Source organism: Hemicordylus capensis, chromosome 1 (genome assembly GCF_027244095.1).
Source record: "Hemicordylus capensis ecotype Gifberg chromosome 1, rHemCap1.1.pri, whole genome shotgun sequence".
Lineage (NCBI taxonomy): Eukaryota > Metazoa > Chordata > Lepidosauria > Squamata > Cordylidae > Hemicordylus > Hemicordylus capensis.
The window spans coordinates 249,824,640-249,836,979 of NC_069657.1; the positions used below are offsets into that span (position 1 = coordinate 249,824,640).

Sequence of the window (12,340 nt, forward strand, 5' to 3'; positions counted from 1 at the left end):
CTGCCTATTAAGATCATCAGGGGAGATCCAGTTGTATTTGCCACTGGGTGGGTTGGTGGCCACTCAAAACCTGGGTCTTTGGAATGCACTTCCTAACAAAATTGGAGCCTCCTCTTCTCTGGATAATTTAAAGAAGGGTCTTTATATACCTGTTTAGGCAGGCTTTAGTTTATATTTTTTAAGTTTTAAATTTTAGAGTATTGTCTGTATTTTAAATTGTTGTTTATTATGTTAATGTTTTAATCGTTGTGTTTTTAGATTGTGAACTGCCCAGGGACTTATGTATGGGGCGGTATGAAAATGTGTTAAATAGAATCAATAAATAATAACATGTAGGACCAAATGACATGATTAACAACATAATGCAGTCTGAGCATGAGGAAAATGTGAGCTCTCTGCAACTTTAAGAATGGGTATGAGGGACCATAGGCAACACAACACAAAAGAAATAAAGCACATTGCCTCCGCAAGCAAGCAATGCTGTGGAAAAGGCCCTGCCACCTAATACGCCATAATGGCCTCTCTGGCATGCACTCCCCCTTTACTGTTTGATCACATTCATATTCCTTGCTCTTTTTGCAGGTGGTGTGGTATCGATCTAACGAACTAGGATGTGGTTGTGCCTACTGTCCTAACGCAAAATACAAGTACTATTATGTTTGCCAGTACAGCCCTGCGTATGTATTAATTTACTGCTTATTGGTTGTTGCTGCAGCCAGCGTTGTATAGTGGTGAGAGTGCTGGACTAGGACTGGGGAGACCCGAGTTCAAATCCCCATTCAGCCATGATACTTGCTGGGTAACTCTGGGCCAGACACTGAACTCTCAGCCTAACCTACTACACAGGGTTGTTGTGAGGAGAAACTGAACTATGTACACCGCTCTGGGCTCCTTGGAGGAAGAGCATAATATAAATGTGTGGGGTTTTTTTTAATGTAAACAAAGGAGATTGCCAGCCAGCCCACCAGATTCTACCCAGCTTTGCCCCCTTCAGGTCAAATGTTGCCCTGGCCTTGCCCCAGCCCCCAGCCCCTGATTTCTCTAGGCTCTGCCCATCAACCACCATGTTCTGCCCCCCTGACACTGCCCATTCAGGCCTCACCAGCACCAGACATCACACACTGCCAACTCTATTTCCATTCCATTTTTGAAAGGCAGACCAGAAAGAGAGATTTTTTAAAAAGTAAGCATAGTCTGAGAGCACTTTGTTGAAGCTAAGCAGGTGCAGGTCTGTGCAGTGCCTGGAGGGGTGACCACCTGGAAACCCCATGAACGTTGTCCTGAGTTTCATTATGGAAAGAAGGCCATAATGAATGTAATAACATAAAGGTTTTTTAAAAATCCACAGATGTTCATATGCACTCTTAATCTATAACAGTTTGTTGCATTGAGGACTACCAACATGTTTTTCTGCTGCTTGTGGGAGTGAACAGACTCCCAGCCCCCACCTGTTCACATGCAGCAGCATCTGTTTCCGAGCCATTTCTCCATGGCATGTGACCCCAGCAACTGAAGGCTGCATGTGAATTATGCAACCACATGAGCAGGGCTGGCTGCATGTCTCTTTCCCACCCACTCAGTACCCCCAGGTGGGTGGCTTGCAGTGCACATATAGCCCCATCTAATGCATGATGTGAGCAACTTCCAAACTATACACCTGGTGCACGCAAGATCCCTATTTGGATCTTCCAACCACTTTTTCTTTCCCTCAAAGCAGATGCAGGGATCTGCTAATTTAACTGAGAAAGTGGTGCCGGGAGAGGGAGCATTTAATTCTTTCCGTGACCAAAACTTCCATTAGATCTGTTAGGGGGAAATCGCAGGTATCTCTCCAATGTTACTTCTCCAGTCAAATTAGCCACCCTTCCTTACTGGCAACTCAGAAGTAAAGCTAAAAAAGAAAAGAAAAGAAAAGAAAAGAAAAGAAGTCAGGAGATCCAGTCATGGATCTTCCAAATACCTGCACAGGTTGCTGGTAAAGAAGCAGTTCAGATGCTCAGAAATCCTCAGAGAAAACCCCAAGGAGGTAGCTATGTGGAGGAAGTTAACTCCTGATGTAGCAGTGCATCTATGGTTGTGGGTGCCCTTTCCCTATGGTGATTCATATGAGCGAATGTGCTGGCACATTGGGCAGTTCAGGCTACTCAAGACCACCACTGCAAAAGCAGAATCGCCACTGATAAATCCATGACCTCATCAAGATCGTGACTGAAGCAGAAAATGCTTCTGGAAAATAATCTTCCGCCTATCCATGTTCAGAGCAAAATCCAAGTTCAAATTAAATGTTGATGGTCCCACTATATTCACCTTGCTTCCGCTGGTAAAATATAGGCACTGCCCTACAATACTAGGGTTGCTCTTCTCTATGGCACTACCAGGGATCAAACTGAGCCAACAAACTGAGCAAGCACCAAGTTCTTTCTGCTTGGAGCAACATACAATCCTTGCAATCTATCATAGGATCTGGCATATCAAGAGGCTCCTCAAAGGGACTTTGTGGAGGGTTCCAAACAAGTGTTCCAAACATATACCCCTGGGAACTTAAGAAGAACCAACACTGAAGTGGAAAACCCTCAGAAGATTTAGTACAAGGAAGATAAAACCCTCTTAAGACAAAACCAACCCAGTGACCCAGCAAGGATGTATGTATGTATGTATATATGTATGTATACAAGTCGCATGTATGACTATCTGCCTGAGGAGCAAAAGTTGTGGGTGTGTGCTCAGTTCAAACAGCTCTTGGCTTTCAGGGAACATGTTCATTCCCTTGAGGCCAAGGAAGCCTCCCTTGAGCCTGGAGAAACTCAGGGAGGCCGAGAGGTGTAAGGATGAAACCCTCAGGGCTGTGATAGAGACATCCCACTCCCAGGCTGACAACACTTCTACTGTCATGGAGAATGAGGGTCTCAGGGAAGGAGGACATCAGTCTGCGGAAGAGGGAAACACTCCCTTATCAGGGACCCCTTCCTTGGGTGATGTGCCCATATCCTCTCACACAGGGAATACTCCTCCAGGGGTTGGGGGCCTCCTAGTAGTGGGTGATTAGATCATTAGGGGCATAGAGAGACCGCGTGTAGGCTGCATGGTTACTTGCCTGACTGGTGTGAAGGTTGCAGATGTCACACTATGTCTAGGTAGACTGTTAGGCAGTGCAGGGGAGGAGTCGGCTGCCATGGTGCACTTTGGCACCAATGATGTTCGCAAATGCAGTTGGGAGGTTCTGGAAGCCAAATTTAGGCTGTTAGAGAGCATACTGACGTCCAGGTACCCCAGGGTAGCGTTCTCTGAAGTGCTACCTGTTCCATGCACAGGGACAGCGAGACAGGAGGAGGTGAGGAGGGGTTTAAATTCATTAGGCACTGGGATACATTTGGGGGGAAGCAAAGCCTGTACAAAAGGGACGGACTCCACTTGAACCAAGATGGAACCAGACTGCTGGCACTTAAAATCAAAAAGGTCGCAGAGGAGCTTTTAAAATGGCACCTGGGGGATTGCCAGCAGGAACTGGGTGGTATCTGGTTCAGCCAGAAAAATCCCCTAAGGTGTGAGAGTGAACCTGTTTCGGATAAACCAGATAAACCAGAAGGGGACAGAGTAGAACCAGGTGTTAAGCAGAAGGAAACACATGGCAGCTTGCCAAATAGGTCAAATGATGGTAAGGAGGATAGCACACGCCAACACCAGGTGAGGTGAGGGATTCAGCATATAGGTGTCTATATACCAATGCTGAAAGCCTCTGAGACAAGATGGGTGAGCTGGAGTACTTGGTTACTAATTAAAACATAGAAATAGTGGGTGTAACAGAAACCTGGTGGGACGGTGAGAACCAGTGGGACATGGTTATTCCTGAATATAAACTCTATAGAAGGGACAGGGAGGGGAGGATTGGGGGAGAAGTGACACTGTATATCAAAGAAGGGATAGATTCCAATAAGCTAGGAAACCTAGGTGGACCAGAGTCCTCCACAGAAACATTATGGGTAACATTAAGAGACTGAAAGGAAACGTGTTACGAGGGATGTGCTATCACCCTCCGGATCAAACTGCTGAGAGTGACCTGGAGTTAGAGAAACAAATAAAAGAGGTGTCAAAGAGAGACAGAGCAGTAATAATGGGTGAGTCCAATTACTCACACATAGACTGGGTAAGTTCACATTCAGGTAATGAAAGAGAGACCAAATTTCTAGACTTGTTAAATGACTATGCTTTAGAACAATTAGTGGTGGAACCAACCAGAGAGATGGCGACCTTGGATTCAATCCTGAGTGGTGCCCAGGACCTGGTGTCAAGATGTCAGAGTTGCAGAACCAGGGTAGCAGGGACCATTGCATGATCCAATTCAGCATATATGCAAATGGAGAATTATCAAGGAAGTCCAACACAGATGTGTTGGACTTCAGAAGGGGAAATTTATCAAAAATGAAGGGACTTGTAAGAAGGAAGTTGAAAGGGAAAGTCAGGAGGGTTAAATCACTCAAGAAGGCATGGAACTTACTTAAAACCACAATACTAGAAGCACAGTTGGAATGTATACCAAGAAGGAGGAAAGGTACCACCAAGTTCAGGAGGACACCAGCATGGCTAACAAGTAGAGTCAGGGAAGCTAATAAAGAGAAGAAGACCTCCTTCAGAAAATGGAAGTCCTGCCCAAATGAAGAAAACAGGAAGGAACATAAATTCTGGCAAAATAAATGCAAGGAGACAATAAGGGATGCAAAGAGAGAATTTGAAGAGCATATTGCGAGAAGTGTCAAGGGGAATAACACAGACTTATTTGAATATATCAGAAGTAGAAAACCTGCCGGGGAGGCTATTGGCCCCTTAGATGATGAGGGTGTGAAAGGGATTATTAAGGAGGATAAGGAGATTGCAGAGAAGCTGAATGAGTTCTTTGTATCAGTCTTCATGGCAACTGACCATATACTCTCCAGAATTGGGTTTTTCAGGTTTAGCAGCTGAAGAACTGGGCCAATTTGAGGTAACAAGGGAAGATGTTCTTAACTGTCTTGAAAAACTAAAAATTAACAAATCGCCAGGGCCAGACGGCATCCACCCAAGAGTTCTGAAGGAACTCAGTTGTGAAATTGCCGATCTCCTAGCAAAAATATGTAACTTGTCCCTACAATCAGGCTCTGTACCAGAGGACTGGAAAGCAGCCAATGTGAGTGACTCCAATTTTCAAAAAGGGATCCAGGAAATTACAGGCTGGTCAGCTTAACTTTGGTGCCAGGTAAATTAATGGAAAGCATACTGGACAAAATGGTTCAACAAATAGAAGAAAAATCTTCCTGGAGGAGAACCAGCATGGCTTCTGCAAGGGAAAGTCTTGCCTCATTAATCTTTTGGAGTTCTTTGAGAGTGTCCATGGGCATGTGGAACACAAGAACACAGGAAGTTGCCATTTACTGAGTCAGACCTTTGGTCTATCTAGCTCAGTATTGTCTTCACAGACTGGCAGCAGCTTCTCCAAGGTTGCAGGCAGGAATATCTCTCAGCCGTATCTTGAAGAAGCCAGGGAGAGAACTTGAAACCATGTGCTCTTCCCAAAGCGGCTGCATCACCTGAGGGGAATATCTTACAGTGCTCACACTTCTAGTCTCCCTTTCATATGCAACCAGGGCAGACCCTGCTTAGCTAAGGTGACAAGTCATGCTTGCTACCACAAGACCAGCTCTCCTCTCCTATGTGGATAAAGATAGTTTTGACATAGTATACTTGGACTTCCAAAAAGCTTTTGATAAAGTTCCCCACCAAAGGCTCTTGAGTAAACTTAGCAGACATGGAATAAGGGGACAGGTTCATGTGTGGACTGGTAACTGGTTGAAGGACAGGAAACAGAGAGTAGGAATAAATGGATGGTTTTCACAATGGAGGGAGGTAGGAAGTGGGGTCCCCCAGGGATCAGTACTAGGACCAGAGCTCTTTAACTTGCTCATAAACGATCTAGAAGTTGGGGTGAGCAGCGAAGTGGCCAATTTTACAGATGACACTAAACTATTTAGAGTCGTGGAATCTACAACAGATTGTGAGGAGCTCCAAAATGATCTCTCCAAACTGGGAGTGGGCGACAAAATGGCAAACGCAGTTCAGTGTAACCAAGTGATGCACACTGGGGCAAAACAAACCCCAACTTCACATATACACTAATGGGATCTCAGCTGTCGGTGAGTGACCAGGAGAGAGATCTGTCATGATGGACAGCTCATTGAAAGTGTTGACTCAGTGCTGTGAAAAAGACTAGAGTAGTGCGTACAGCTTTGGTCACCATATCTTAAGAAGGATATTGTAGAACTGGAAAAGGTGCAGAAATGAGTAACCAAAATGATTGGTGGCTTGCAGCACCTTTCTTATGAGGCTAGGCTACATCTGGGGCTCTTTATCTTGAAAAGAGGCGACTAAGGGGAGACATGAGGTTTATAAAATTATGCATCAAGTGGAGAGGGTGGACAAAGAGAAATTTTTCTCCCTCTCTCACAACACAAGAATTAGGGGTCACCCCATGGAACTGAAGGTCAGGAAAGTTAGGACCGACAAGAGAAAGTATTCTTTTCACACAGCGCATAATTAATCTATGGAATTCTTTGCTATGGGATGTGGTGATGGCCACCAGCTTGGATGGCTTTAAAAGGGGCTTAGGCAAATTCATGGTGGACAGGTCTATCAATGGCTACTAGTCTGGTGGCTGTAGGCCACTTCCAGCCTCATAGGCATTATGACTTTCAATACCAATTGCAGGGGAGCAACAGCAGGCGAGAGAGCATGCACATACCTCTTGCCTGTGGGCTCCCCAGAGGCATCTGGTGGGCCACTGTGTGAAACAGGATGCTGGACTGGATGGGCCTTGTGCCTGATCCAGCAGGGTTGTTCTTATGTTCTTATAAGAAATTCCTTCCTGGCCCTGTTTACCAGCCATCAATGTATGCTCCACAGTGAGACATGTGAGCCCTAAGCACAGAATAAGCACCTTCTTCCATTGGAGAAGGTGGACAGAAATGCCCAAGGAGAAACTAGAAGAATTGGTCCTCCATTCAGGGGTGGCATTAGGGATTGTCCAAGTCAGGCTCCAATCAAGAGCCCACACCCATTGGAAACCTACCCATCCACCCAGACAACTCCAAAACCTCCAGTATTCAGTAGCAGCAATAGCATGAACTGGTCAACAGTGCTACCACTGTCTTTGCATAATACCCGCATTAGAAAAAGGGAGTGTCCCTTATGAGAAGTCACAGCAGCTACCACATGAGTGTCTTGGCCAAAAAACAGTAGCTCCTTCTTCTCCTTATACCATGTCTCTTTGTTCATCTAGCTCAGTATTGTTTAAACTGACTGGCAGTGGCTCTCCAAGGTTCAGGTATGGGTGTGCATGGAACCGGCTGGCCTGGTTCGGTTTGAGTCCAACCCAGACCCAAACTGGACTGGGTCAGTTTGGTCTGGCACCCCCTCGGAACCCCCCCCCCCATTTTGGTTTGGGCTGGAGGTGTCTGTGAATTTGTTTAATTTTTTTTTAAGAACTTACCCCCTCCAGGGGACTTGCTTTAGGTGGTGGTGGTATCCACGGGGGTTCCCCTTCCCCCCACTGGCCTCCTTGCCTCCCAAACCAGCCCGTTCGGGCCTTCCCCCTCCGATGCGGCAGCCATTTTTGAGGCTGCTGCACCTGCGCAATTGGCCTCTGCATGGCTTGGGTCATGCCAGGCCATGCAGAGGTCAATTGCATAGGTGCAGCAGCCTCCAAAATGGTCACTGCACCAAAAGGGGAAGGCCCGAACAGGCTGAAGAGCCATCTGAACGGGCCAGTTTGGGAGGCAAGGAGGCTGGTGGGGGGAGGGGGAACCCCCATGGATCTCCTCATCACCACCTAGAGCAAGTCAAGTGCCACGGAGGGGGTAAGTTCTTTTTTAAAAAAAATCATGAACCCCCGAACGGCCGGAGGGGTGCGGTTCGATCTGGGGTTGGACCAAATGGGGGATGGTTCGGTTCAACCCTGAACAGTTGAACCGAACCGGTTTGACGTCGAACCTGTTTGCACATCACTAGATTCTGTCAGGAATCTTTCCCAGACCTACCTGGAGATTCTGCCAGGGATTGAAACTGAGATTGAAAATGGGACTTTCTACATGCAAAGCAGATATTTTGCTGCTAAGCTGTGAACCCATCTCCATTTTCCTCAGTCCCCATCAACCAATGGGGGAGGAACAGCTGCAGCCATGCTCCCTCTTCCTCCTACCTTCTAAAGGTGGGAGGGGAGGTGATGATGATGACTTCCCTCCCCATCCTCCAGTGAGCTGGGAAGGCCAATATGCTATAGAATAGTCAGTCCAGTGCTAGGTTTTGCACCAGGCTCCCCAACAACATGGCATAACTGCTGCCTCCATTTTTAGATCAGAAGAGGGCCAAGATGAGGCATCTTCCTTTTGTTCTACATTGGCCATGACCTATCCCCAAGCAGTAACACCCCCAAAGACCACATGGCCAGTAGCAAACATCCCTTGGCTGGAGCCTGAAACCTCTCCTCACCAACTGGTCTCCTCTTCGCCCTTTCCTTCCCATCCCTAAATGGACACAAATGCAGGCGCGACTCGTGAACTCTCCTCCGGGGGGGGCGGCGAGTGGCTTCTTTAAGGTAAACGGAGCCGGTGCTTCGTGCCGCCCAGCAGCCCCCGCAGCGGGGAATCGCCTCCGCCACTCACCTGGCTTCCGCGGAGGCGAGCCCCCGCCAGCGGCCAGGTGAGTGGCGGAGGTGATTCCCCGCCACGGAGGCTGCTGGGTGGCATGGAGCACCGGCTCCGTTTACCCTTAAAGAAGCCGCCCCACCCCCACCCCCCCGGAGAGGAGTTCATGGGATCCTGCCCGATCGTGGGAGTTGTTCTTCAACTCACAGTATTTTCAGAGTAGTGTGGAAGATTGGGCAAATGGAGCCATTTTGTAAGGCCACCTCTCAATAGTTAGCCCTTGACCCTTTTTTGTCATGTATCCAAGGATCTATACATATGCTGCTGATTTGCTTATATATACTTTCAATTAACATTCCAGAGGGAATATTCAAAGCAAGATCCACACCCCCTATAAAAAAGGAAAGCCATGTGAGGACTGTCCGAACGCTTGCGACGAGGGATTATGCAGTAAGTTTGAAGATTGGGGGAGCTTTGTGAAATTATCCAGTTAATCTACATATATGCAAATCATAGCCCTGTCCTTATAGGCAGAACATCAGGGCCATCTAGCAGAAAGAGCTGAACTTGGCCCCAAAATCACACACAATGCAGTGGCAAAGATACATTCACCACCATGTGCGCAGGCAATGGTGACTTACAGACAGTCCTGGCTGCTGGGTGCATGTACCTCTATGATACATATAACAGTCTGAAAACATCTATTTGTCATGAGCACAGATCACATTTTAGATGTTCCTTGAAAAGCATCAAGATGAAGCAGTCCGATGCAACAAGACCTGTCCATAAAGCCAATTGCTAGAGTTAATATATGCAGTTGTCTCTGGGAACATGCAAGACTTCTCACAACTCACCAGAGCGCACGCTGAGTGGCTAATGATATGTGTAAGGTGGACATGCAAGGTGGACATACAGCTGCACTATGGTCTTCATGATCACAGCAGCTTGAAGTGGGGAGGGCAGGCTTGTAGACATAGTGGGGGCAGTGGGGGCACCACCCCACCTAGAGCACTGTTTACCCAATGTAAGATCTAATGTCAGATTTGGGGGTGGGGGAGGTTTTTTAATTTGTGACATACGTAACAATGACAACCCTCATGTAAAGAAGGAGAGTTTGTTTTAAGAACTGGAACAATCAGTGGCACCACTAGGCACTTAAAAGATCCAGGGCCTGGGCCCACAGCCTCCCACCTCTTGGGCTCAATTTTGTAATCCTAGCCCAGAGCACTCCTCCTGACTATCACCTTCTGCTTTGTCCAAAGTTAGGCGAGAGAGTAGGCAGACAAGAGTTTTGGGGCACCTGGCCAAATATTTGGGGTTCATATGACACTTGTGCCTAGTCTTAGCAATGCCAATGGGAACAATTGTATTTAGAAATGTGGCAGGTGGTGCTGGTGCTCCAAAGGTACAACAGGAGTCCAAAATCTGCTAACGTAAGATTGCAGAGTGTGGATTTTTCATTATCACTATTGCCCTATTATTACCCCAGTGATCCTGAAAATAATATCCTGTGACATAACCTCTGGAGAGTTACTATTAAAAATTCCCAGTACAGGCTAGAGTTAAACTCAACCCTTTGGACTTTCCTTTGCTCTGCTTTTCATTTTCCGTTTTGGCCGTGCTCTCTACCCAGGCAGCAATAAAGAAGGATGTTTGCCTGCCTGCAATAAGTGAATAAAAGTTTGTTTCTTTTGAAATCATTATGATAATGACTAGACAGAGCAGGGGTGGGTACTTTTAAAAAAATGTAATAAAGAGGTAACAAAGTGATCTGGAAAAATATATATCCTAAGTTGCTTAGTCTATTAAAGGATTCACTATACTAACAACCATGGTGGCTAAAATATATGGGGTTTTTAATGTTGGCAAGGGATGAAAACAGAGCCCTAAAGGGATTAAAACACTGCTGAACACACTACAGTTAGTCAGCTGACCACCTTTTGTACTTCAGGCCAGAGCATCAAGCACCCTAGAGTTGCACCACTTGAGCTATTATTTCTGATTTCCCCCTGAATGTGTACACAGCAGCATGATGCCCTTTAGGGGTTTCTGGACAGGAAAATCTATTCAGCAACCAGTTTTGTTTTGTTTTGTTTTTAAAAAATCCATTTGCTTTCCACCATTAGTTTCCAATTGCTGAGTTATTCCTTTACATTGGACAAGATCTTTATTTCCTCTCTGTCCTTCCAGAAACTATTAGGAGCTATAGTAAAAACAGCTTTGTTATTGGGGTGGAATCTGAACCTGAGAGACTTGGTCCACCTTGATGTCCTCATTTCTTAAGAAACAAAAAATATATTCCAATGATGTAATTCCTGGCCTTCACAATGCATTTTTCTTAATTTGGCCCTTACATCACCTATTATGTAAATTAATGTATTTTCTGGGTGGAGAGGAGTGAGGGGGAAGGTCCATTGGGCAAAGAGACACCTTTCACAGTGGTGATTCTCTTTATATTTAGCAAGGGGGGGGGGAGCAACTGTCCCTCTTCAATCCTGCAACCTCCATTGTTGCTGGTGTCCATGGGCGGTTCAAGCCATTTTGCTGCCTAAGAGGAAGGACAAGATGATGCCTCTCCCACCTCAGCAGATGTGCGTTCCAGCATGCTCAGGCCATGCTGGCCAGGTAGCAGTGGTGACCCATGTGAGCACTCTCAGGGGGCCTTCCTAGCTCGTGTGGACTATGGGAAGAGAGGAAAGAAATGCCCCACTGGGCCAAGGAAGAGACAATGAGCAGCATGCCCCAGTGGGGTAAGGAAGGATGGGGACACTAGGATGCAGTAGGGGCGCTCCCATAGGAGGGGGCACTTCCTGCCCACTGTGCCCCTCCTCATGCTTGTGTCTGAGGCAACCATCTCATCTCAACTTACCTCATGGAAGGTATGATGGGTATATGGGGGAACTGCTTTTCCCTTCCTTCTCACTTCCTTGGGTGGGGGTGGGGTGAGTAGGTGAGAATCGGCAGCACTGGGGGTGGGGGGTACTCCCTACCTAGAAATGTAGGTACCCCACCAAACAAGAGAGGCTGGTTACAGGGCTAGCAGAGGGCCATTCAGTTGGCATTTCTGTGGGATCCTGCCCAAAATATGAGCACACCTCAACAACATGCATTCTCAGACAGTGTGGAGCTGATGACAGCTCTATGAACATACTTCTAATCTGCATCACCACCTCCCACTGAAATCCAGATATGTTCTCTCTAAAACAAAACAAAACAACAACAACAACAACAACAAATATTGATCTAAAACACCATTAACTTTACTGGGTGTATTCAAAATCAGAATATCTGGTAGTGTTTCCATGAGCTTGCAAAACAGCCAGAGGTGTGCAAAATCGGGGGTGGGGGTGGGGGTGGGGGTGGGGGTGGGGGGGAGGAGTCATGGTAAAGGGGAGTATTAGTTTACCACCGGAATGGAAATATTTATCAGTGAGGAGAGGCATTTAGATGGGGGTGGGGACAATACAAATCATATGACAATTGGGAAGTGCAATCAAACTCCATAACGGGAAGATTATTGGCTTGCTTCACATGCTTGCTGCTAGACTGAATGAAATAATGACTGTATGATATTTTACAAATGAGAAGCATCTTTCTCTTACAAATGAAAGGATTTGTAAAACACTTGGCAAAAAAGAAAAGAAATCATGCTTCTAAAATTTGGCACTGTG

At 46.5% G+C, this 12,340-nt stretch overlaps 1 protein-coding gene and 1 long non-coding RNA gene across 6 annotated transcripts in view; one reads left to right on the plus strand and one right to left on the minus strand.

The window, feature by feature from the left end:
- The window catches only part of LOC128339827 (serotriflin-like), an 83,445-nt gene that overhangs the window by 69,678 nt on the left and 1,427 nt on the right, over positions 1 to 12,340 (plus strand). For all 5 annotated transcript variants that reach the window (XM_053284285.1, XM_053284289.1, XM_053284286.1 and 2 more), the window contains 2 exons: positions 583 to 677; positions 9,031 to 9,119. In XM_053284285.1, the coding sequence (XP_053140260.1) occupies positions 583 to 677; positions 9,031 to 9,119 (184 nt within the window). The remainder of the gene's footprint in view (positions 1 to 582; positions 678 to 9,030; positions 9,120 to 12,340) is intronic.
- LOC128339833 (uncharacterized) overlaps positions 1 to 12,340 on the minus strand; it is a 55,221-nt gene that overhangs the window by 36,828 nt on the left and 6,053 nt on the right. The window lies entirely within an intron of this gene.